General features: G+C 37.3%; 1 protein-coding gene across 4 annotated transcripts in view; it reads left to right on the top strand.

Annotated features, from left to right (window-relative positions):
• LOC117404145 (E3 ubiquitin-protein ligase ubr3-like) overlaps nt 1-26293 on the top strand; it is a 73593-nt gene that overhangs the window by 46841 nt on the left and 459 nt on the right. For all 4 annotated transcript variants that reach the window (XM_059032272.1, XM_059032271.1, XM_059032270.1 and 1 more), the window contains 10 exons: nt 437-522; nt 13368-13473; nt 14644-14744; nt 17917-18041; nt 19068-19175; nt 19505-19630; nt 20700-20879; nt 22360-22569; nt 22851-22990; nt 24258-26293. The exon at nt 24258-26293 is cut by the window's right edge and continues 459 nt beyond it. In XM_059032272.1, the coding sequence (XP_058888255.1) occupies nt 437-522; nt 13368-13473; nt 14644-14744; nt 17917-18041; nt 19068-19175; nt 19505-19630; nt 20700-20879; nt 22360-22569; nt 22851-22990; nt 24258-24375 (1300 nt within the window). In that variant the 3' untranslated portion in view covers nt 24376-26293. The remainder of the gene's footprint in view (nt 1-436; nt 523-13367; nt 13474-14643; nt 14745-17916; nt 18042-19067; nt 19176-19504; nt 19631-20699; nt 20880-22359; nt 22570-22850; nt 22991-24257) is intronic.

Below are 26293 nucleotides of genomic sequence, written 5' to 3'. Positions count from 1 at the left end.
CGCATCCTCACGGGTTTTTAAATTATAAATAACAAATACGCAGCGCTGTTATCCGCGCTGCAAACAATAATACAAATAATAATAAATAAATACATAGGGGGGGGACACTCCGCCACACCTGCGTATTGGTTGTGATCTCTTGGAGAGATGTCACTGGTTCGATTGAGCAGCTTAATAGAGAACAATTTTATAATGGCCGTGGTGGTTTATCTTTACTGTTTGAACCTGTTAGAGAAAATTGACCACTATTCTTTGGAACTTCCGCTTGCTTGTGCATAAACCTTATTGAATTGTACTAGTATAAACCTTTTGAAACTGATGCTCTCCAGCATAGTAAAAGCCTAAAATAGGATAGAATTTAATTGTATTCCAGTTATCAAATGTATTTATTTTTTTCTTTGGTATATTAGCATTGTAATCCTTTTTCTGCTTTTAGGACAAATCTAGAATTGGAGCTGGTGCATCGAGGAGGAGATTTGTGTTGTGGTGGAGCAAGTGCTGCTACCAAACGATCCTGCTTGAGTAAGTCTTTGCACTGTTTATCATCAACCTCTTCAGCCTCAATGGCCAGATTTAAGTATTTAAAAAAAAAAAAAAAATACTACACCATATAATTCTAGATCTAATATACAAATGTAATCTAAAACAAGTGAAATAACAACTAAGTGAGGAACACATTTATAAAATATTAAGTTGGGAATCGTTACACACCAATGTTAAACATATGTATATATAATATATATATAATTTCATTGTTTCATCCCTTTTTTCTAGTGAATATCATTTTAGAAATAAGCCTTGTAGCTTTGAATTAGTTATTATGCAGCATACTGGTATTAATCTGTTTAGCTACTTGGTGTGTAGAGTTTTGTCCATATGAGCTGGTGTCTCACGTGTATGTATCCCGCTGGATCATAACAATCAGTGTGAACCTAATCAACCAATCTGCTTGCTGCATTTGCGGTCCTGACTCTCTTGAAATATTGCTGACGTAAACCAAAAAATGTTTTCAGCTGTCTTTCGGTATCTCTGTGGCGGTCTAACATATAAAACGGCATGTAACTCCTCTACTGTGCATGTTGCTGGGAGTTTTTTCGCTCCCCCAGTCACCAATTAACTAACTGGTCAAAGACCAGAATGTCCATTGTTACTACTAAATGTGGTTATAGCGAACAAAATAACTTGATAAATCTTACCTGTCACACACTTTGGTTCTCTACCTAGGTCTAAATGTTGAGTTTTGAAAGGTTTGCTATAAAATGCATGAATTTATTTTCATTAGAAAACTTGATTATACTAGGTTAAAGAGAGTTATCAGTTTGCTTACCTTACTTTGAGGTAGTTTTGTTACTGATTATCTTCCTAGGACATTTAACCTCAACAGTGTGTCTGGGGTCAAAGCATGCCACTGGCTGCAAAGCATGGTGGTCATCAGAGGAAGCAAGTAGTTGGTTGAAGACAGGAAATAGTGTGGACAGTTTCACTCTCCAGGTGAAATGACAAAGGAAGTGAAAGACTAACTGAAAGTAATGGTTGCTGCAACCAGCTTTCTTTAACCTAGTAAGACCAGATACCATTTTTAAAAAATGTACTACATTTGCTGTAACTGTGTTTTCTGTAAAAGCTGTGTTTTTTAAAACCAATATAGCGAATAAGTGTACCGCAGAGTTATTAAGTAAATATTTTTGTTAGACATATCCACTTTAAGCATTTAAATATTATCGACAAGTCACCAATTTTCCACTGAGGCTAAAAAAGCAGTGTCCGTGGTTTAATAAGTTATGTAGTGAATCCTGTGAAATGTTACTTGAACAGTAATTCACTGTATTATGAAACAGGGCTGGAGAACATATTCAGTATATTTTATTCAAACTCTTCATAAAATGTAGTTCAGTGTTCAAACAATAAGTGGGGGTGGGGATTCTTCACTTGTTCCGTCACTACCTGGTTAATGAGGTGTCTGTGTGATTAAACACACCTGTCCATATTGCCCTTGTAACAATTGTAAAGTTTGTCGGGTTTTTTTTTTAGATATTGCTGAAAATGTAAAGTAGTGTCCCAGGTGAGCCATTACAGCAACAAGCGTCGAGGGAGACGACGGGAACAAATAGGTCAAGTGCTGTTTTAGTAGATTGTGTTGAGAGGGCAGCTGCTCCTGGGGAATGGAAATTAGGGATGATTGATGTTCCTGTCTGTACAAGTGACTGGGCTAGTGTGACAAGAACACTAAAGAGTGGAAGCTTTGTTAATAGTAGAATAGGAAACTTTTGACTGTAATGTATAAAAGAGAAACTTGCTAGATTCATCTGTACATGACTGAAATGGTACATCTAGAGATTCATATTTTAAGAATCGAAATGTTTCTATGTGAACCTGTTTCCCCCACTCTCATTGTGTGGTCAGGATCTAGAAGCAGGTTATATGGCTACAGATCCCGAACCAAATAAAAGTACTGGGTTGTAAACCATTCATTTGAAGCTCAATTTGGATAAACAAATAAGCTAGACAAGATTTTTTTACCCACAGCATGACTGTGGCAAAGTGCCCCGCCCCTGTGTGCATTTGTGTGTTCTGTGTATGTATGTATGCGTGCGTATGTTAATGTTGTTGTATAGATTGGTACACGGGATATAAACGGGTCTGTGTTTCACGTGTATTTAAAGTGTAGATTTGTATTTAGGCACGAGGAGAGCACAAATCTCTTCACGTGCTGGTTAAATGTAATATGTGAGCACGGGGTTGCACAGAATTAATTCACGTGCTGGGATTCAAGTGAATAATTAATTAGTAATTGAATCCCAGCACAACAGTATAAATAGGCACATTTTTAGTCAGTCAGGGTTGGTGTTCAGTGAGTGGAGAACGGGATTGGAGACGGAGGTAATAATAATAAGAAGAAGAATAGTTAAGTGTTTTCACTCACCGTGTTTGGTCGTCTGTCTGTCCTGCACCGTCTGTTTAGTGTTTAGTCGTTTTGTATGTCTATTTATTTTGGCTATAGTGCCGTGTCCAGTGTTTTTGTCTGTTCCAACCTTTTATTTTCTGTTCTGTTTATTAAATGCTGAACGCGATCACGCGTTCAGCCTCACCAAAACCCCATCTCTCTGTCGTTTGTGTTCCTGTTTCTGGTCTGACGCCACCCACTCCGGCCGTCTTTGTGACACGTGGTGTCTTCGTGGGATAGCCGCGCCTCCAAGCGTCAGACCAGGAGGGGTCTGGATTTAAAAAAAAAAAAAAAAAAAAGTCAATGGCAGAAGACGCCATCAAACTGCGGGGCTGGTTGCTGGAAAATGCTGGGCTGGAGGCCCAGTCTCTGCCCATAGTCGTCCGGGCCCTGTGGATGATGGACAGTGAGAGATGGGAGGCATATCAGGAGAAACACACCCCAAACACCTTGGAGGAAGGTGTGGAGTTTGTCCTCAGCTACCTGGAGGCAACCATAAATGGAACAGCAGCCCAGGTAGCAGGACCACCAGCAGAGGAGTACCTGCTGTCCCCATCTCCACCAGCAGAGGGTGAGTACCTGCTGTCCCCATCTCCACCAGCAGAGGGTGAGTACCTGCTGTCCCCATCTCCACCAGCAGAGGGTGAATGCCTGCTGGTTTTGCCTCCACAGCCCAAATGGGAGGAGCCTGAGCATCCACAGCCCAAATGGGAGGAGCCCAAGCGGAAGGAGCCCGAATGTCCTACGTCTGAGTGGGAGGAGCCCGAACGTCCTACGCCTGAGTGGGAGGAGCCCGAACGTCCTACGTCTGAGTGGGAGGAGCCCGAACGTCCTACGCCTGAGTGGGGGGAGCCCGAACGTCCACAGCCCAACAGGGAGGAGTCGGTGCGTCCACAGCCCAACAGGGAGGAGTCGGTGCGTCCACAGCCCAACAGGGAGGAGTCGGTGCGTCCACAGCCCAACAGGGAGGAGTCGGGGCGTCCACAGCCCAAAAGGGAGGAGTCGGTGCGTCCACAGCCCGAAGAGAGGGAAGTCGGGGCTTCCACAGCCCTAGGACCCAAGCTGCCAGCAGAGGGTGAATACCTGCTGGTCCCACCTCCACCAGCAGAGGGTGAATGCCTGCTGGTTCCACCTCCACCGCAGTGGGAGGACTGCTTGCCCCTCCCACCTCCACCAGCAGAGGGTGAATACCTGCTGGTTCCACCTCCACCAGGAGCAGAGGAGCTGGAGCTGCCTCTGCCTCCACCACCGCCAGGAGCAGAGGAGCTGGAGCTGCCTCTGCCTCCACCACCTCCAGGAGCAGAGGAGCAGGAGCTGCCTCTGCCTCCGCCACCACCACCGCAAGGAGCAGAGGAGCTGGAGCTGCCTCTGCCTCCACCACCGCCAGGAGCAGAGGAGCTGGAGCTGCCTCTGCCTCCACCACCGCCAGGAGCAGAGGAGCTGGAGCTGCCTCTGCCTCCACCACCGCCAGGAGCAGAGGAGCTGGAGCTACCTCTGCCTCCACCACCGCCAGGAGCAGAGGAGCTGGAGCTGCCTCTGCCTCCACCACCGCCAGGAGCAGAGGAGCTGGAGCTGCCTCTGCCTCCACCACCGCCAGGAGCAGAGGAGCTGGAGCTGCCTCTGCCTCCACCACCGCCAGGAGCAGAGGAGCTGGAGCTACCTCTGCCTCCACCACCGCCAGGAGCAGAGGAGCTGGAGCTGCCTCTGCCTCCGCCACCGCCCGGAGCAGAGGAGCAGGAGCTGCCTCTGCTGCCCGTACCTCCGCAGGGAGTACGGTGGCCGGAGCCCCAGAAAGGGGAGCTGCCGGCCACGAAGAAGGGGGAGGAGGTCTGGAGATCACCAACCCCAGCAGCAGTTTCGCTGCCGGAGATCGTGGGGGAGGTCAGGAGACCTGCTCCCACTGCAGCAGTTTCGCTGCCGGAGATCGTGGGGGAGGTCCGGAGACCTGCTCCCACTGCAGCAGTTTCGCTGCCGGAGATCGTGGGGGAGGTCCGGAGACCTGCTCCCACTGCAGCAGTTTCGCTGCCGGAGATCGTGGGGGAGGTCCGGAGACCTGCTCCCACTGCAGCTTCTTCGCTGCCGGCAGTACTGAGGTCGGAGCCCCACCAAAGGGAGCTACCGGCTACAAAGACAGGGGGAGAGGTCAGGAGACCACTTTCCCCAGCAGCAGTTTCGCTGCAGGAGTTCTTGTGGCCGGAGCCCCACAGGAGGGAGCTGCCGGCTATGAAGAAGGGGGAGGTCGGGGGACCACCTGCCCCCGCAGCTTTTTCGCTGCAGGACGGGACCAGCATGCTGTCAGCCGTGCCACTACCGGCAGGGGAGCTGACAGCATTTCCAGCCATGGGCCCACTGAAGCCTCCCTTCCCAGCCCGAGACTTTGGCCTGGACTGCTGGGTATTTAAGGGGGGAGGTGGCCGTTGAGGCCATGTGTGCTGCGCACAAGGGGGGGTATATGTGGCAAAGTGCCCCGCCCCTGTGTGCATTTGTGTGTTCTGTGTATGTATGTATGCGTGCGTATGTTAATGTTGGTGTATAGATTGGTACACGGGATATAAACGGGTCTGTGTTTCACGTGTATTTAAAGTGTAGATTTGTATTTAGGCACGAGGAGAGCACAAATCACTTCACGTGCTGGTTAAATGTAATATGTGAGCACGGGGTTGCACAGAATTAATTCACGTGCTGGGATTCAAGTGAATAATTAATTAGTAATTGAATCCCAGCACAACAGTATAAATAGGCACATTTTTAGTCAGTCAGGGTTGGTGTTCAGTGAGTGGAGAACGGGATTGGAGACGGAGGTAATAATAATAAGAAGAAGAATAGTTAAGTGTTTTCACTCACCGTGTTTGGTCGTCTGTCTGTCCTGCACCGTCTGTTTAGTGTTTAGTCGTTTTGTATGTCTATTTATTTTGGCTATAGTGCCGTGTCCAGTGTTTTTGTCTGTTCCAACCTTTTATTTTCTGTTCTGTTTATTAAATGCTGAACGCGATCACGCGTTCAGCCTCACCAAAACCCCATCTCTCTGTCGTTTGTGTTCCTGTTTCTGGTCTGACGCCACCCACTCCGGCCGTCTTTGTGACAATGACCCATGAGCAAGATAGCACTGGCCGAGTGAAAATGGTTGAAGCAACTTGGTGTTTCATCTGTTGTTTTATTATATATATATATATATATATATATATATATATATATATATATATATATATATATATTATAATAAAAAAAGCACTGTGTTTTTGTATTCAGCCGATGAAGGACTTGTAGTCCGAAACGTCCTGATAATTGATTCGTAATCAATTATTCTACCTTTTTAAGTACCTGAAATATCTTTTTCTTTTTTCTTTATATATATATATATGTGTGTGTGTGTGTGTGTGTGTGTTTTTATTTTATTTTAAAAGCATTTGAATAAAAAATTGACATGACATGATCAGGAAAGAAACCTTTTATAAAGTGAACAGGCACAGTGTATCCCTTCTTTTTTCTACAACAGCTTTCAGCAGGAGTGATATGCTTGTCATCCTTGATTGGGCTGAAAAAGTGATTTCGCACATGAGAATTGTCATTTTTTGAGCAACATTAAGTGTTTAGCAATCCTGAAGGCCAAATTTACTCCAGTTCCAGTACATTTGTGTTTTGCATTCATAGAAGTAGAGAATCATGAGACTATATTAATTGTTTCTAGTGTTTTTATACAATGACCAACAATCAAGGCATAGGTCTGAGTAGGTGAGCAGGTAACATATATTAGGTGTATGGGTGGGCAGTTTAACATAGACTGTGGTAAGGATTTAGGTGGCTCGTTTCAGAGATCCTGATTAGCACTAATCTTCCTATCTAATGTTACCTTAAGTAAGGTTGTCCATGATGAGTCTGTTGTCTGTGAAACCAGCCAAGAATGAGTGACACACTGCAAAAAAGTCTTTCAGACAGAGAAGCAACGCCCCTAAAAAAAAAAAAAAAAAAACAGACATTCAATGTTAAACATTTGCTCCTGGTTTTTACTGTTCATATGTTTTCCACATCTTGATTTAGGAAATTCATTAAACTTTTGATTCTGAATCGCCCAATTTACAGGTTTTTGTGTGAAACAATTTTGGACAATATTGTACCAGTTAACTGATATGCACCAGTTGATATAAATGGGGTTAACCTGTTTGGTTTTAAGACTTTAGTTATACTGGTATAATTTAGTTTAAAAAAAAAAAAAAAAAAATGAAATTGGTGTATAGGAAATAAACACTGGAAATAGTTACTCAATTCACGTTGACTTCGCCCCTTTCCCATTTAAAAAAAACAAAAAAACAAAACTACCTTTCCCAGCACTGTTGGGCAATGTCTGTCCTTCTTCATGACTTTTATCTATCATTGATTCGATCTGAATACAGTTTAAACCCACCCCAACTACTGAGTGGCAGCACATTCCTACATTAATTTTGCAGACTCCACTTGCAATATTTAAAACCTGGATTACAGGAACAGAGACTTGTTTGCAGGATTTAAAGCTATATTACAGTTTAATAAGGAGGCTTTAAAACAAAATTGCAAATTATGACGAAATGTAAAAAAATGCCTAGACATATAAAAAACCCCAGAAGAATGTGCCTGTTGAAGAAGAAAGCAAAGGAAAGAAGGTACAACTTTAGTGTGCAAGTACTATCACGTTACTATACATATTGACAGAAAAAAACGCCAAGCATTTTGGAAAGTAACTGAAAACAATAATTTCATTCAGTATTAAAAAGCGAAAACACTGAAAAAAATAGCAAAAAATAAGCACAGAAAAAAGAAAGAAATCAATAAAAACTGAATAACAGAATCCCTAGTTATATTGCATGAGCAACCCAAGAATATTTCAGCATGAAATCATGATAAATCTTTCCAATGATGATTGATTGTTTCTTTTTAAGTCTAGTTGCCATAAGAGGGCAGTATTGTTCTAAATTTGAGAACATGTATATCCTACCAGATGTTGCAGTACAAAGTATTCTACTATAGTGTTTTTATATTGTATTTTTATTGCTTGTAAACATTTAGATACTACATTATTTAACTTATTAGTACTATTATTAAAAATAAAAAAGCTTCCAAAGTAAATAAAATGAGATGTACAGAGAACACTGTACCTTTTCTATTTTTATATTAGATGACTGTTTTCATCAGAAGGTCATGGGTTTTATTTGGGCTGTATCTGTTTAGCCTCAAGACTTTGTTTCCCTGACCTCTTTTGTACATGGTAGGGGGTCTGTGTTTTTGTTGATGAGGTGAATGCTTGTTAAGGAGGCACAAAACTGTAAGTTATCGGTGATCTTTTTGCCACCAATCACAGTGCAAAACTGTTGCCTTGTAGATTGAATTATTTTTATTTTTAAACAAAAATAACGTGTACACAATTTTTGACCTGCTCTTTACATTTTTCTTTTTATATGAATTAGAAATCAATATAAAAGCATGTACTACAAACAGTTTTGAGATGTATGCATCCTTCAAGCAAAAACCTGCTGTCCTGTTGTGTTGATTGCCAGAACTTGTATTGCCGTCATTGTGTGTCTATTCAAGAAGCAGGTGACAGCAATCAGTAACAATGAAAGCTGGGTGTCTGATCATTATAGAAGCCCTGGGAGATGATTATAGACCTGTGGCTGTTTGCAGTCAGCAGACTTGTCCATTTGACATTGAGTCCAAAAATACTATACAAATACAACATGATAAATGCTCTCCTGTTCTAACACACCAAACTACACATTTATATTGAATGTATTTATTTATTTATTCATCTTTTGAAATCCTTCCTTGACAAAAAAAAATGTTGGGCCCTATTTATAAAGCCTTTATCGGAACAATGTCTATTTTTATTTTATAATATTTTTTTTTATAATTAATTAATTAATTACATCATGCCACTGTGTTCATTATATGTTTAAAATGTGTTGTATGCACAGGGTCCTTAGGAAAATAAATGTGACTTCAAGCAAAGATTTTCTGAAGAAGGTTCAGAAAATGTAAGCAAGTGGATTTATTTTTATAGCTGGGTACTGGGACATGGTAAAGCGAGTTATGGTAGTCTACCAGCGTTTTGATTTAGCATGTCACAGGGGAGGAATACTATGTAAAGTTCTTAACAGAGGTTATTCATTTTTAATTAAAATATTTTTAAGAGATATATTATTTATTTATTTATTTATTTATTTATTTATTTATTTGAGAGTTGATTTATGGAATTTATATATTCTCTGAATATTTGGAAAATTCAGTTAAGACCCAATTTAAAAACGTGGATCTCCTAATGGCTGTTACAAAATATACTGAAATTAAGGTAATTGCTTAAAAAAAAAAAAAAGTGTAGGTTAATGGAGCTAGCATTTAATTTTTTTTCTTATTTTTTTTATAAAGAGCACTGAAAATGATTTCTGATGGATAACAAATCTGCCCTTTTTAATTTACAATAACACATTTTGAAATGTGTGTGCACACACCATCTTTTTTCAACCCTGATAGGTCACCAATGCAGATGCATTTCTTCAGGATATTGTCAATAACAGTGACACAATTTTTCTGTCACTTTGTGTATGGCTCAAAACCGATGAGCATGTTTGACCTTTTTTTACAGGAATGTGTGCAGTGATTTTTCCATAACCATGGAGCTTCTGATGTATAGTAGCAATGCTATTGATAAAAACACATTTTGATAAATATATAGTTTAAATAATCCTTTTTAATTTAAAAATATACTATTATCATATGATTGTTTGGGGGCAAATAATGTTTTTCCAATTATGACCTCTATTGTATTGTATTCTGTTCTGTTCTTAACAAGATTAAGGAGTTGATGTTGGATGTAGTGATTAACTGTTTTGTGATCATCTGCCCGTGTGTATTCATTGGATACATGTATTTTTGGTATATCTGCCATCACATATAAAACCAAAGGCATCTTGATAAGGGAGTTTTTTTACAATCCCTTTTATTCATCTTATTATTTGTTATCCCTTGCATGGGGTGGAACTGTTGGAGACTTGCATATTGTATGGATGTGACTGTGTTATATTTGTAGCTATGTCTTCAGAACCACTCCACTCATCCACTAGTGATGGAACTGTAATATGGTTTAAAAAGAAATAAAAATGTGATGAATTTGATGAAACACTGCATGGTTGTTCATTGCAAGCTTTATTCCACATCTATTGATTATCTAAAGAGTGGCAGAACTGACGTACATTACTGCATCATTATTATTATTATTATTATTATTAATAATAATAATAATAATAATAATAATTTATTATTATTATTAATTGTTACTTGTATTGTAACACTTAATGTATTTGCTTACGATTGTAAGTCGCCCTGGATAAGGGCATCTGCTAAGAAATAAATAATAATAATAATAATACTAATTAATGTAGAATACTTTTTAAAGTGCCCAATCTTGAAACGCCACTGTTTGGATAATTTGGCCATAAATCTTGGCAACCATTATTTATTTTATTTATTTTTTTTTTTTTATTATTATTATTTTTTTTTTTTTTTTTTTTTACTATTTTGGAATTCTTCGTGCTGGACACAGGTCATGTTTAGACCTGTAATGTATTTGCTTATATTCTTACAGTGGGCATATGTGTGCATTACTTCCATATCTTTTTCTTGTCAACCAGTACTAAAATACTGTCTATCACAGCAGGTTAAATTGCATTTCACTTGGTAAACAGATGAAGAATAGCGATCTGTTTTTAGAATACCATATTGCTCCACCAATAAAGGAGTTGAATTTCCCTCTCATAGCACCAACTTTCATCCGCAGAAGGTATCTGTTTATATTTGGAGGATATAGGCTTATATAAGTTGTTGACAGTATCAGAATCTGAGGATCATATTGTGGGTAGGTGTAGGGTCAATTCCTTGTTTTTGTTTTTATTTTTATTTATTTATTTATTTGTTAATTTTTTTTGTTTAAGTCCATTTCTCTTTTTAATCAATTCCAACACATCACTGATTGCAAAATTGCAATTAGCAGTATTCTGTTAAAATGAGCTACTTAAATTGAAGTCACTGTTAGTCAATTAAATTGGCTTCAAATGAAAGCAGTGGAGCAATCACAACAATTTTCTGTTTCCAAAATATAATTCCAATTGTAATTCCTTTGAAGGAATTGATTTAAAAAAGCGATTGGAAAAAACTGGAATTGCCCCCAGTCCTGATTGTGGGGATATATGGAGGTGTCAGTTCATTCATCTGTCTGTATGTCACACTTACATTTTTGGATCTATCTGGAGAATCTAATTTCAAACATTCAATTGATAATTCCTATTCTGTACATATGTTTAATATATGTCATGGTCTTGGAACTTTTTCATCATACTGGTAGCTGTACTTTTAAATGTACACCTGTGGGAGATGTATGAGTACGTTACAGAAAAACAGTAAATCATGTATCAATTTTTTCTTTTTTTTTTTTTTTATTCCACTTGAGGACATAAAACACACTGAATTATTGAAGATTTGCAGAACTTGTATCACATGCATACATTTTAACAGAATAAACTAAAAACTATACTAGTAAACTTGTGCGAATGCCTATATGTTTGTTATACAAATGTTCCCTGATTTTGAGTGCAAAGGTCTCCACACACCGGACACGATGCGATTTTACCTGCGATAAAATTGTTCTTTCTCTGCGACACTACCTTTCACACCAGTATCATCAGCTGGAAAAAATCACACTTATGTTAGTCCTGTTATACAGCTAAAACAAATGTAGAATACTTTATTGAACAGCTCTGGGTATTTTGACACTGCAAAAATTATCTTTTCTTCCGGCATTGTTTACTGAAGGCGCACAAGGGAAGCTGTTCCTCATTGGTCAGTTCCCTTGCTGTCACGTGACAAAATCGTAAAAATAGACACCAATCCAATTTTCTTCCACGTCGCATCACTTACATCTCTGATAACTGTCCGCAAAACCTCGCAGATATAAAAAGAAGACCCAAGTAAATTTAGGCTACTGTGTTTCAGACATGCCTGGTTATGTTTACTTGGTGCTGAAAAAAGTAAAATGACCTTGCATAATCTGCTGCCCAAACATTTCTCCATTGAGTTAGTAAAACATGATGGCTGTGATAATGGTGGTGATTTGCCAAGTTGTTGAAGCATATAAATGATGGAATTATTATTTGTCGACAAACTAACATTGTCTAAGTTTCCCTATTTGCATTGCAAATTAATGTTGTAGTTTTAATGTGGCATTATTGCAGTGTGTACACTATTGACATTACATATAATAATGTGCAGCCATCACATTTTGAAAACAACAAAATTCTGAGGTAAACCATGAGTGTTTTTATAGTTTTAGCCCAATAATATTTGAGCAATAATTACACGGCCCCTCAAGTGTATGAGGAGGTTTACAGTGGATAAAATCAGAGACGTTAAGTTCTGCTTTGGCTCGGAGTGTGACGTGAAGAAGTGTGAGGCTCTGCAATGTTTGTTTATCTAAACCGCACAATGTCGTTTTATTGCAGGATAACAGGACATAAAATAGTATGACAAGTGAAATCTCTCTGCCATCTTATGTACTGAATTTCCTTTTCTCCCTCAGGAGACGGTGATGATTAACAGCTGGTTAGGCTTTTGGAAGTTCATGACGAGGGTATTAATTGTGTGTGCACCTAGGTGCTGTTCAGCGTGATTAACTCAGTGAAAGAAAGCTTTCTAATATTTCTTCCTGAGTTTCACATGTTTGTTACTTGGAGGCAAAATCCATGCTGGCAAGGGTAGCTTGGTGTTGACACTGTTTTGATGTTGCTATTTATTCTCTGGAGCTTTCCATTTTTAATTCACACATGCATACAAAGCTAATCCCTTTGCTGTTTGACTATTAAAGCCTCAGCAGGAGTTACTGTAGATTATGATCATTTTTTTTATTCAGGGAATCTGAGGAGGGAATCTGGGGAAAGTACAATAAAATACCTTTCGAAGTTGAGGTCAGTCATTTAGAGACACAAAAGAAATTCACAAATATAAAAGGTTATTTTCGTTTACTGACTAATAAGAATTATTGTTCTTGGGACAGAAATGTTAATTATAGAACATTGCGTGTTTTATCATTCACCCTCCAGTGTTGCAGCAACATCTTTTTGTATGCTTATCTGTTTCTTTTTCTTTAAAAAAAATAAAAACACTGTGCTTTGAAAACATGGCCCTTTTGGTTCTACTGCCTTGATGTTTCATTGCCGATACCTTACCATCATCATTTCAGTTGTTTTATTTGGTGTCAAAAAAGCCAATGAAGAGGTGTTACACTGCTGAATATGCTGTTTAATTGTGTTGATTGTGGTGATGCTTAGAAAAAACAGTGTTTTGGATTATTTATAAAAACTGTTTATTGAATAACATCATTTTCTTTTTTGTATTGCAATTTTAGATCAGTTGTTTCATGTGCTTGCAATGCACATGCGTCTTTACAGCATTGACTCTGCCTACAACCCGTGGACCCGGCTTACACAGTTGACTCAGAAAAGAGATTCACAGTGAGTGCTTCATAAAAATGTACCTTCACTGAACAGTGCTCTTATTTTCTTACTTGGTTACCTTGTGTGGGAGCCAGCTGTTTGCTTAAAAATATATATATTTATATAGAAATATTACCATTGCTAGCTTTATCACCTGGGACGTTACAGAACATGCTTTGGATAGTATAACAGCCCCCACCCCCGATATACTTCTTGCCATATATATGTGCAACTCTTTTTTCTGGAAGCTATAATCAATAACTTTTGAGATGCAATAAATTAACAAAACAAATGATTGTGTTCCCTGAAGGGAGTATGTAAAAGAACCACATGTTTTTTTACTGAACCAAGTGGCTTCTGAGGCAATTCTCAAAGATTGTTAATTTGCACAATACATTTATGTCTGTTTGGGGGTAAACACCAAATTGTGCATCATTTCAATATAGATTGAGTGCTGGGCGGTCCCTATATTACCAGGTTTAGGGCCGCTGCGTCATTCATGTTGCCATGAATATGGATAAACCTCACAGACCCATTACACCAGCTGATTTCTTTTGATATTAAAAATACAGCACAATAAGGGTTAATCACATTAGTAAAGGTCATTTTAATCCAGTAAGAGAGAGGTTTGTTTGTATTGCATAGGGGGACTAATTAAAAAACTTTTTCTAAATTGGAAATTATTGTATGGTAATTGCTCTTTTATATCCCTTAATCCCGAGAGACATACTCTTCAAGGTGGAAAAAGATTGAAAGCACTCTGCATAAAAGAATCCATTTGAAACAAGATACTAATCTATGAAAGTTTAGTGATGAATTGCATTTCAGAATTTAGGTCACCTAGATTGTATGTAAAAACTACACTACTTTTTATGTATAAATGTAAGACTACAAAATGTATATACTGTACGTACAGCTGTCCATGTTGACCAGTACTTCCAATGACGATACCACATTGAATCTTTATATATTTAATCTTACATATTTTTGAAACTGTTGATTGATTTTGCCATAATAATTTTGTTGCAACATGTTATCACCACTGTTGGAGATCATATGTTTATCCCATCAAATATATTGTCACTCATACTGTAGTTTAAATACTAAACCCTTATGTAGTGTATTATGCAATATGTATTTAACCCCTCTTTTTTGTTGCACATTTCAAGTCTTGTTTTTCTTTTGTAGTGTATGCAATGATGAACGACCAGAGGTCCCATTGCTTTTCAGAGATGTTCCGTCCTTGCTGATTATATTTGTTTTAACGATGCCACAGCCCCTTCACAAAGGTATGTTGCTGTTTTGGTTTTATTTTTTTTAAGTAAATTACATGTAGTACTGGCTTCTCGGCTTGACAGGATGAGACCGCAGGTTGAAGCATTTCCGATGCACACTCTCAATGACAGCACCTTATCTTTGCAAATCAGTGCTGAATTGAAATTCTCTTGTGCAGGTTTGACATTCTTATCAATGTCCCTTGTCTCCTCGTCTTGTTATCATTTAGTTAGTAGCGAAACGACACAGGTCTTCGAAAAACCATCAGGTTCTTTTATGGAAGAAATCGTGTCCTTTAAACGACCTTCATCTGTTAACTGTACAGGGGCGGCTTGTTCTTTCAAGCTCAACTGAATGCTCGAGGGGAAGGATAGTAATTTATGTAGAATTTTAGAAGTTCAAATTGCAGCAATCATGTGTGATAGGAGGTCGTATTCAAAGATGATAATTACTATAATGCTCAATAGATGCATGCACAGTGACACAAGATTGCTGTGTGGAGAATGGGGATGCAAGAGGCATGCAAAGGCCCTGAGGATTTTGGAGTGTTAGTCATCAGGATTAAGTATTATTTAAAATGTCTGTGGAAAATTGAAAGTACAGCCACAGGGGCAGAAAAAACCTTGCTTCGTGACTGGCTGTAAAACTATTGGCTGTTCGAGACCTCTGTCATTCTCCTTTCTTGTTTGTGTCTGTTTCTACTCCCACCCACTTACCTTATGTGATGGTGCTAGTTTTTTCGAATCCCCTCCCTCATGTGCTCCCCTTGTGATTTTCAATTGTAAATGGAATTGATTTTTATTTTGTAACATGTGATTTTTATAGAGATAATCTACTTGGTTAAATATATACACATATATTCGGATACAATAATCAGATGTTCGTATTCACTACAAATGACAAAAATACCTTGCACTTATTTACCGTCTCGCCAGAATTCGCGCGATAATTTCAAAAATCGCAAATGAAAAAGAACTCTGTGTGAAGTAGAACAAATAATAACATTTCGAAGACTGCTTAATTCTCTAACATACACATTTAGCTGTGCATTATAGCAACATAGAATACCAGACATTCTTTCGTTGCCCTTCAGATTCAACATTGAGAACAACATTAATGGTCTTATTAGCCTTTAGATGCACTTTGCATCTTTTTCAATTCCACATTGATTAAGCCTAAATAAATACTATTACACTGTTCATTCCAAGATGGAAAGTTAATCTCGGTCCATCACACAGAAAGATTGCCACAAATGGAATCTTTTATTCCAAAAGAACTTCATGGTGGCGGTCAGGACATCCCTTGATTTTAGTCACATTGAAGGGGGGTAGGATGGCTAAGTGGTTCTGAATGGCTCTCTACAGTAAGTGTTTTAATTACATGACCTACAGTGTAAAGACAGAAGGTGAGGGAAACTTTGTAAATAAGCCAACGTGATTGTTGGAGCATGCTAAATTTAAATATTCCAAAACACTCAATAGTGGGTATCCCTGTAAAATGTGAATTAAAATGAAGTAATTTCAGTCATTTTTCTTTTTACTTTTTTCAACTCAATATGCCTTGGTGTGCTCAGCATTGTACGTTCCATTAGGTTTAGTTTTGTGGATGTTAACACAATTATTACATGCTCCTTTGTTTTGTAGTGTTACTCTTTATAAGAGTAATACTGCATGAACTAATTTAGTCCCTAGATGCAAGCTGTGTGATGGGGCAACAGCCACTCCTGCTTCGCCCACCTCAATTTGTCAGCAAGGTTTCTCTTTTTTCTTTTCAATATCTATTGGCAGAAAGACCTGTGTAAGCCATTTAGAAATAAATTATACAGAATCAGCTCTGTGTGTTGCTAGGCGACTAGAATATGAAATGGAGCATGAAGTTTATGAAACTTTAAAAACATTTATTTTGGTTTTGTGAAAATGAGTTTATCAGGGAATGGCCTACCTTGCCAAAAAACGAGTAAAGGAATCAAAGCCTTGTTTCTGAATTAAGATGCATTACTGGCCTTATTAAAATGTCAGTCACCTGTATCAACAGAAAGGTTTTCATTTGCAGTGTAATTGACAGTTTTTATTTTAGCCAAAATAAAATGTTAAGAAAATATATGTACAGAAACCAAACATCCATTAGAGGTTTTCCAAAACCTTTTAACCATTAACTTTTCCCTGCCTACTGTTTCCATGCTGTTGTGTAGAGCTGCCTGCTGGAAGCACAGCCTTTCTCCCAGCACACAGCATCAATCATCTCCAGCGTCGTCTGCCCTCGCATTATCCTGTGTCTGTTTTTTGCTGTCATGTAAGCTTGAGTGAACAGCACAGTTTTATTATGCTGAGTTCCCTAAGGGAATGAATACCCTGGAAGAGAACTCTTCTGCCTCCTCTTTTTTTTTTGTGTATTCCTCTGTTTCCAGTACATTATTTGGTCTTATAATTGGGATCAGCAGAGGACAAGAAAATAATGTTTTCTAAACTGATGCTAGTTTTCTTTTTTTACACAGGCATGCCTGCTAAGAAACATTGCAGTCTAGTTTTAATCTAAATCGCAGCGGCTCAAAATACCATCGCCCTTTACCTCCATATTTATCACGCCATTGTTTTTTTTACCAGGGATGATTTTATTAACCCTGTAAAAAAAATTGACTTGGACAGAGGTTTACTCTCATTTATGTATTTTTATTTATGTATTCATTCATTTCCAAGCATACCTTGTTCAGAACCACCAAAAGACATTCCAAGTACTGTAGGTGCAATGCTTTACCAGTAAATATCTGTCCGCTAACAAAGAAGGGGGACCATGGAGCAATAGTGTCACTCCCATGTCTATCCACATGCCCACCCCTATATAACATAGCATTTATTCTGGTTATTAAATGCTAATTATTTTAAATAATATTGAATTCATTTGTTCCATTATTTTTTTTTGACAGATTTAAAGGTGTAGTAAATTATTATTGCTATTATTATTATTATTATTATTGTTATTGTTATTATTGTTGTTATTATTGTTATTATTATTATTATTGTTATTGTTATTATTATTATTATTATTATTGTTATTGTTATTGTTATTGTTATTATTATTGTTATTTGTGTTTATTTATTTAAGGTCTTTACCATGCAACTATGGTATTGCGCTTGATATTTATATGCATTATTTATTTTATTTATTTATATATTTTTTTTTTTACAGAACACTTTACCTGCATTGTGAAGGTATTATACACATTACAGTACATGCATGCCATTGCAGCCCTTTCAGTTAAATTCAGTGCAGAAGAGAGATTGGCATGGAAGAATTCTGGAGCACTTAAGAAGGTAATGCTAATGTGTGATTTTGGACTGCAGTGGATTCCTTATCACTGAACTTTAAACAGAGGAAAACACGTTTGCAGTGTAACATTCTGTGTGATTTTTAGAGTGCCATGTCTTTGGGAAGTAATATCAGATATGTTCTAGGATTCAACATGATAATGATACTACAAAGCACAAATTCCTTTCGCTATTTATTCTTTATAAACAGCGATTGCTGTATTTCAGTAATTACATTTATAGCGCGTGAACGCCACAAGTTTTACATTGGTGTTAAACTATATAAGGTTTTGTTCAAGAAGAAATTAAACTAATGGACAAAACCTATTATCTACAGCTAAATTTATCTTTTAGGGTGCGTTAATTTGCCGAGCAGAACAACTGGCTTTATTTTTATAAACAATTAAGCTTTCAGACAATTGTCTCCCTTTTGATATTGATTGTGAATACAATCCTATTTGTAAAAACTTCAGTCTTGTGGTTAAATTGCAAGTTTTTTTAAAGCTTGAAGTCTTAACAAAGACTGTTTCTTTCTCTGTATTCCAGAAAAAGATTTTCTGTGACAGTACATTCCTGGGCTATAAATCTATGACAGAAAACCCAGAGATAGATAAGAGTGCTGCCAGTTTATATTCTCTTACCGTCTCCTTGATAAATGCTGGCTGCTTTACCCCACATAAAATATTAGTAGAACCAGTTGGATTTTATCTGAACACATATTCAGTAATGTTTCAGCACTTATCTACAGTCAAATATTTTATTGTATAAAAGAGTTATTGCAGCCAATATCTTTGCCTACATTATTAAAAAATACAATGTATTTGTCAAGACTAAATATTCACCAAACAGCTATAATTAATCATTAAAAGCAGCTTTGATGATAAGAAATTTGCTTTTATTATTTATTTTCAGAAAAAAAAAATGTTGCAATAATTTTGCAGCCCCTTCTGTAAAAAGGACTTTTAAATGCATGTTAGGCTGTGATGATTTATTATGTCCACTATGGAGTTAATATGTTTATATATTCCACAGCATACATCTGATGCAGAAAAGTCCTGGGAGGTATTGCTGAGTCATGGGATAAGCGAACTGTCTAAAGGGAATCGTTTTTATGAAGTGGCCACTGAGGAAATATCAGTGGTAAGTCACCCATTGTATCACCATAGTTTTGTCATGCTTTACATATGAACCGCTTATCCAATTTTTATGAAACTTGGGTATATACTCTATATAGAAGATTTATATAGGCCATGGTGATCTACTTTTCATAATACTGATGCTCTACCTCAGTATGCACAGGATATTTATGGTATAATGTATTACTAAAATGGGATGTATGTGCCTTGCACCAAGGATATAGTGGACACAACCATTTGTCCATTCGTATATTCGTTTTCCATAAATCTACAAAACCACTTATCCAGTGTGATGCATTTTTAAGTTATTGGGTGTGTTTTTTTTTTTTTAAGATAAGTTCCAGAGTATGGTCCCCTCAGTCCATAGAGTATGCTCTGCAGCAATTCTGCTTACCGTTCCTCAGGATCAGCAGCCTTCTTCAGCACCATCTCTTTGGGGATGATTTACCTAATTGCCTGGTACAGTATATTTCAAAACATGTTATGTACTAACAAACAAGTATGTTCCCCCTCCCCCCTCAAGGTTTCACAAGTTTTCTTTCCAGAACTGACTATTAATCCAAATAGTCTAGGAGGTAGTTTCAAAAAGAGCCTTAGCTTTCAAGTTGGTTGTACCCCAATCACAGAAAGGTTTGTCAGTTACATCTGTTACGTAATATAGCTTCCATATTGTGGTTATGTTACTTTTTTTTGTTTCCAGATAATAAAGACCAAGCACTGAGATACTGGCCTCATATTTCTTGCATATCTTTATTCCGCAGTTCCCAAGCTCAAATACAATTATGGGTGCCGCACAAGAACAATTGTATGTTTGTTTATGTTAGTAAAACAGCAAGAGAGACAGACAGTCGGAGGACTTTTGTTTCTTTGGCCCACTTAGAGTTGGGAAAAGTATTTATGAATTCATACAGTTGATGGTGCAAATGGAGACTGCTTTAATTAGTTTAACATCATTGACAACAAATCAAAAAAGAAATGGATACATTTTTATTGTGTGAATTTGTATTTTTCTTTAGATCCTTTTTTTTCCAGTTTGTGTCCTGTATCCGTAATTCCCTCAAATGAACGGGCCTGGCTACTTTTATTATGAATACACCTTGGTGCTTGGTTGGTTCCTATTGCACCTTACCATTTACTTCAGAGGTTTCCCCTGTTGTGACTGCATACAGACAGCTCATCAGTTGTTTTTTAAGTTGTTTTGCCACACTGACAAAGGATATAGTTGTCTCAGTTGAAGTCAGAGGCCGGGACACATGCAGTGCAGTCAAACACAAATACACATACATCTTTAATTCTGCCTCCACTGTAAGATATCATTATTCTTTAATACTAATGTATGATTTACTTACACTAAACTCACAATACAGTACTTACTACAATCTGAAGTTCATGATAAACTTTGTTGAACAAATTGTAAAAAGATAAAATGATCATCCACGATAGGCTATTTTGGTAAAAAGCTAAACTTAAATGAGACACCCCTAATGAAAAGTCCTTGCAATTCATGTAATTCTGTTTAATTTTTTAGAGTGAAGAGGAATTTCCTGTGCTGGCAAACTGTCTTGGGCTACTGCCATCAGCTTTTCAGCCATCAAACCAGTTACACAGTGCCTCTTGCCTTGATTGGTCAATCTCGGCATTTGAGATAATATCACAGTGGTGCTCTGAAGTAACAGAATTTGCAGACATGAATGCAGAGCATGCCGTGGTAAGAGTAATGAGAGAAAACAAAAAGCTGCATGTGTTTATTGGAACAAGAGCTATAATATAAAACTGTTTTAACATTATTTTTTTTATCGGCAACTAGAATGAAATTACTGTAAAATTACAGAAAAAATATTCATTCAGTTAAGTTTCCTTTTGCGCTGTTTTGACAATTTATAAAGGCGTAATTTGTATATTGGATAGTTTTGATATTAGTGTATATCATTAATCTAAACAGCGGTGGGTTTAAATAGCCTGCCCTATATTAGCACTCAAAAAAACCTTAACATTAAAATTGCTCCTCGTTTAATTTGTGTTAAGAATAAAATTGCTAAAAATTTAAACTATTACCAAACTACTTGGTTGGTTAGTCACTACTTAGCGTTTATAATTCAAGTTACCAGCTTTGAAAAGAAAACCTACACCTGACTGTGTGTGTGTATAGCAAATGCTAAATGACTTCTGGTATCAGTCCCCAGCTGTTGACAGAATTATCTCTATAAAAAAGTCATTAAGTTAGAAAATAGTTTCCACCTGAGACCTAAAAAAAAAAAAAAAGCTTATGGGGATTGTGGAGTTATTACCATTTAAGGCAGTCAAAAGCCAGTCAATCGCAGACGCCTTTGTCACCCGGTTTCAAAATCAATTGGTGGAAGGTTTAGAGAAGAGAGGCAGTGAATAAAATCAGCACTGATTGAGGCTTGGAGTGGATTAGCATAGCTTTCACACAGATTGATGGGAAATGTGTGAGGAGAACAGTGGAAGTGACACTTGAGTAAATGAAAGATCTTAACAGCTTGAGCTGTGACAGATCCCAGAGAAAGGTGTAGAAAAACATTTGTTGGTATAAAGACATCTATTGGTATAGAATGCTCTACAAACGTGATAAAGCCTGAACTTTGAGCGGAAGAAGTAGGACACAAAATGTACTTCTAATTTCTGTAAAAGAAGTATATGTTGGCTAGAAAAAGGTAAGAAATCTAAAAAGATGAATCTGTCAAAAGTTATTAGGATCCAGTTGTTAACTCTCACATTAAATTTCCTGCTACTTGTACTGATCCCTGGATCAGTGTACCTAAATTACACTTTCCCAGACAAGAGTACTTTTTTAATAATCACCCAAGGTAGATTGTGACAGGCTGGTATATTTATCTTGTAAGATCTTCTTATTTGTAGTGTATATTTGACAACGAATAAAGGGCAAGTAGAGCCGCTTTTCTTGACCACATGACTGTACTTTGGAAGAGATTTGGTGTGCTTTTTCAAAAATGCATTCAATAAATTCCGTGAAATGAGGAAATTGACACCGGGTTGGGGATCAATGATACAGTTACTGCAACTATCACTGGTGTTTTGGTAGATTTTATTTATTTATTCATTCATTCATTCATTCATTCATTCATTCATTCATTCAGAAAACCATTTCTACAGAATTGTCAATTGAAATATAACCCTACATTTGCTATGTATGTTATTTCCTTTAGACTTTGGTTGTCCAGGATCCTCATTGGACTGCACCACGTCTCCTCCGCTTACCTGAGAATTACAACACCATCTTCCAATATTATCACAGAAAGGCTTGTACCTTCTGCAATAAGGTGCCCAAGGATCCTGCACTCTGTCTAGTTTGTGGTACCTTTGTGTGCCTGAAGGGACTATGTTGCAAACAACAGAATTACTGTGAATGTGTTCTGGTAAGTACTGTACTTCATGAAACAATATGCTGCATACAAATTATTGTAGCATCAATGGCAATGCATTTTTATTAGCAATTACCATTCAGGTACCACAAGAAAGTTGATATGTTTTAAATATCAATGAATACATACTTTACACACACATACTCACTCGTGACCTTTAGGTTTTAGCCAGCTTTCCTTAAATTTACAATATACATTTTGAAAGCTGAAATATTAATTAATGCTATACTAATGCATATATGTTTTCAACTACCATTTATTTAATGTTTTTTTAGCACTCCCAACACTGTGGGGCAGCAACAGGAATATTTCTGCTGATCAATGCTTCAGTAATCATTATCATTCGAGGGCATCGCTTTTGCCTTTGGGGAGCTGTCTACCTTGATGCCCATGGTGAAGAGGACAGAGACCTCAGGTAATATCTTATTTTCAAGCATCCTAGTACCTTTTGATGAAGGAAAGTTATGATGATTTACCCGTTATCATGGCAAACAACATGATGTTGTTTACTGCATTGAATTGTCTTTACAGATTTGTGACCATGATGGACTCCTTATAAAACTAGGATCCTTTAAAATAGTGTCATATAAACCTGCAGTAAGGTGCAGTGTGGGAACTGGAAAGCAGAGAGTTTCTCTAAATGTCATCTCAGAGCATGGTAAAAATTGTATAAGTAGATTAATTTAAAATTCCTGTAAGTCCATCATTTTAGGTTGAGTTGTTCTTTTTAAGAGCACTCATGCAGATGTCCTGAGAAAGATCAGCTGTCTTTCTTTGAAGCACTGTGCGTCTGAAAACAATGTGTGCACACAAGCAAAAAAAGGAAGCAATTACTTGTGACTGGAATGTCTTCTGAACCACATAACAGCAGGGGTTGAAGACCACCCAGCTAAAAAGAAATTTAAGTCACACTTTATTTTAAGGGCCACTTTTTATAGTTTATTAACTGTTAATAAACTTTGTTCATTTTGAGTTAAGGGTTATACATTAATATCTTTCTAAACTAATGTAACGGGCAGTGTTGTGTGAAGCACTGCCATTACGGATTCGGTGAGAGGAGGTTAAAAGCTCTATAACCACGAATGCAGACAAGCCCGGCTCTTCTGCATTGTGGTTAAGATACCCACTAATAAAAACCTGATTTCCTTTGCTGAGCATTGCTATAATAACAATTTGAAACCAATTTCAAATATATGATTGAATAGGAATTGATAATCCATAGGGGTCTGATGTTTGCCGTTTTAGCTGTCCTGTTATATATTGACTAACAATTAACAGAAAAAGAAATAATGTTTATGTTTATTACCTGGTTGTTAAGACGCCCCTTAAAGCGTGATCAAAATTATATTTAACAAAAGTTTATATTTTACAATTTATATTACAAATGACCAGATTTTTATTTTATTTTTTATATACTAGTTCTAATTTGTGTTTTTTAAGTATACTTTTCAAGCCTTCAAAATGACATTAGAAGGAGTGGCATCCATTTTGTTACTCAATAATGGCCAGACACTTACCCAGACAGTGTTGATCATTTTCCCAGTTTGATACACATAATATTACATGTAGTGCAGTGTACTGTATAAGATTGCTGTATTTAGGCAGTGATGTTTAAAATATAATTTAATTATATATGAAACTGAGTGTGTTTAAAAAAAAAATCTAACCTTTTATGTTTTTAGACGGGGCAAGCCACTGTATTTATGTGAAGAAAGGTACAAGGTCTTGGAGCAGCAGTGGGTTTCTCACACATTTGATCACATCAATAAGAGATGGGGTCCTCATTACAACGGATTGTAGTGCACCTTTTGTGGGAAGAAGATTTATATAGAAAAATAAAACGTTTGGGTTTTTATGTTTGTCTGAAATCCTTTTACATACCTCATATTGTGAACCATATACATAGCCATGAGGTGCTTGCATGGTACTTGAGAAGGAATCCTCATGTGTACAATCATGCATAAAGAATGGGTTAGAAGTGTTTGATTTAAACCTTAATGTTAGGAAGGGATGTAGGAGTAACCAATTAAATATTTAAGCACAACTCCCCCCCCCCCCCCCCCCCCTCCCATGTGAATTTATAAAGGAATACCCAGTAATAAAGATATTTGTTCTGTACATGCCCAAGAAAATGGGAGATGTTTTTTATAACGTAAACCCACATTTACAGTTTTAGAGTTAAAAGTTGATACCAGCAGCTATTTGATATTTTACAACCAGAACAAAATTTGCCGAGATGTGCTGTTTTAAGGTCTTGCTTAAAGGAGTGGAAAGGGTTTTGTAGCAAATACTCTGATCCGACACTCTACCCAGACACTGTTAGGTTACATTGAAAACATGAATTATGATTAGGAGTTAAATGTGTCAGAAGAAATGCTATCCACTTGTTTCCTGCTACTTGGAATATATATCCCTTTTCTTGACTAATTTTTTTAGCTTTCATTGACGTGCTTTTTATTCTTAATCTGAGTTTGTGAGCTCTATCTGAAATTATATTGAAGGGCTAGCTTGTGTGTGGGATTGCTTTGTATTGATTAAGTGGTTTGGTAGAAAATTGGGTGGATACCACATATACAGAACAATATAAAATCATGAAGACAACATAAAGGACTAATTGTTATCTTTGTAAAGGAATTCTCTTTCTCTTGCTAAGAAATGAATTACCACAACAATTTGGTTAATTACTAGTGATAGTAGCATATAGATTGTACTGTGTTTACCAGCTTTTGTAAGACACCAAACATGGCAGGTCCTAATTACTGCCATGCATGCCTGCCTTTCATTACCGACCAGATGTGTGTTTCAGAATGATTTAATTGGAAATGTGCAGACTGTCCTGTAAATGAAACTCTTTATTCAGGTATTTTCCTGTCATCTCAAGTTTCATCTGTATTGTATTTGTGCAGTGTAATCACTACTTTTTCTGCATGATTTCCCAAACAGAAAAAAATCTCAGAGATGTTCTGGTGACCGAGCAATTTATCTGTATCTTCCAGAGTACATACGGTATAGTAAGCAGGTGAGAACAGAGTGACTATTAAATATCCACTATGGATTTTGCCATGCAATGGTGGTGTGATCTCATTTAAATATGGAGGTGATGTATTTTCTGATACTCAGTGGGATTCCAGCATTGTAACTGCTGAAGAGCCTGGAATGGGATAACAATTAAAGATCCAGAATATATATTTGCTCTATGTACCTAGCTTATGCTTACTAGATGAATAGTCAAATGCAGTGATGGATTCCATTGTTTTCTTTCTAAAATTCTATTTTTAGATTCACGACCAGGTGGTTGGATGTGCATTAATAGTCTTGGTTGCTGGTTATATTCCTGTGAACCCAAAAAATCACTTAGCTGATGGCTGCTTATGGCCAAAGTAGAACGAGTCTTCATCCCATATCTTTATGGACACAAACCCACCTTTACTCTTGGCATTAATCAGCATGCCCACAGGAAGCAGTGCTTTCTGCACAGGGTTAAGGTCTACTGCAGGGGAAGCGTACACTACTGCTGAATAGATAGATTTCCAAACTATCATTCCAGCATCATTCATAATCAATAAACTAATTATAAAAATATAATGCAGAAGAAAAATTAAATTCCAGCAAATCGTGTAGCTGAAACAGCAATAGAACATGAAATGTTATTGAATTCTGTATCTAACTTTGCTGATTTTAAGTAATTTATACAATTTCATCTGTACCTCTAAATCTA

Source organism: Acipenser ruthenus, chromosome 10, assembly GCF_902713425.1.
Source record: "Acipenser ruthenus chromosome 10, fAciRut3.2 maternal haplotype, whole genome shotgun sequence".
NCBI classification, from domain to species: domain Eukaryota; kingdom Metazoa; phylum Chordata; class Actinopteri; order Acipenseriformes; family Acipenseridae; genus Acipenser; species Acipenser ruthenus.
Note: the sequence above shows the minus strand (reverse complement) of the source record. Positions and strands in the feature narration are given on the sequence as shown.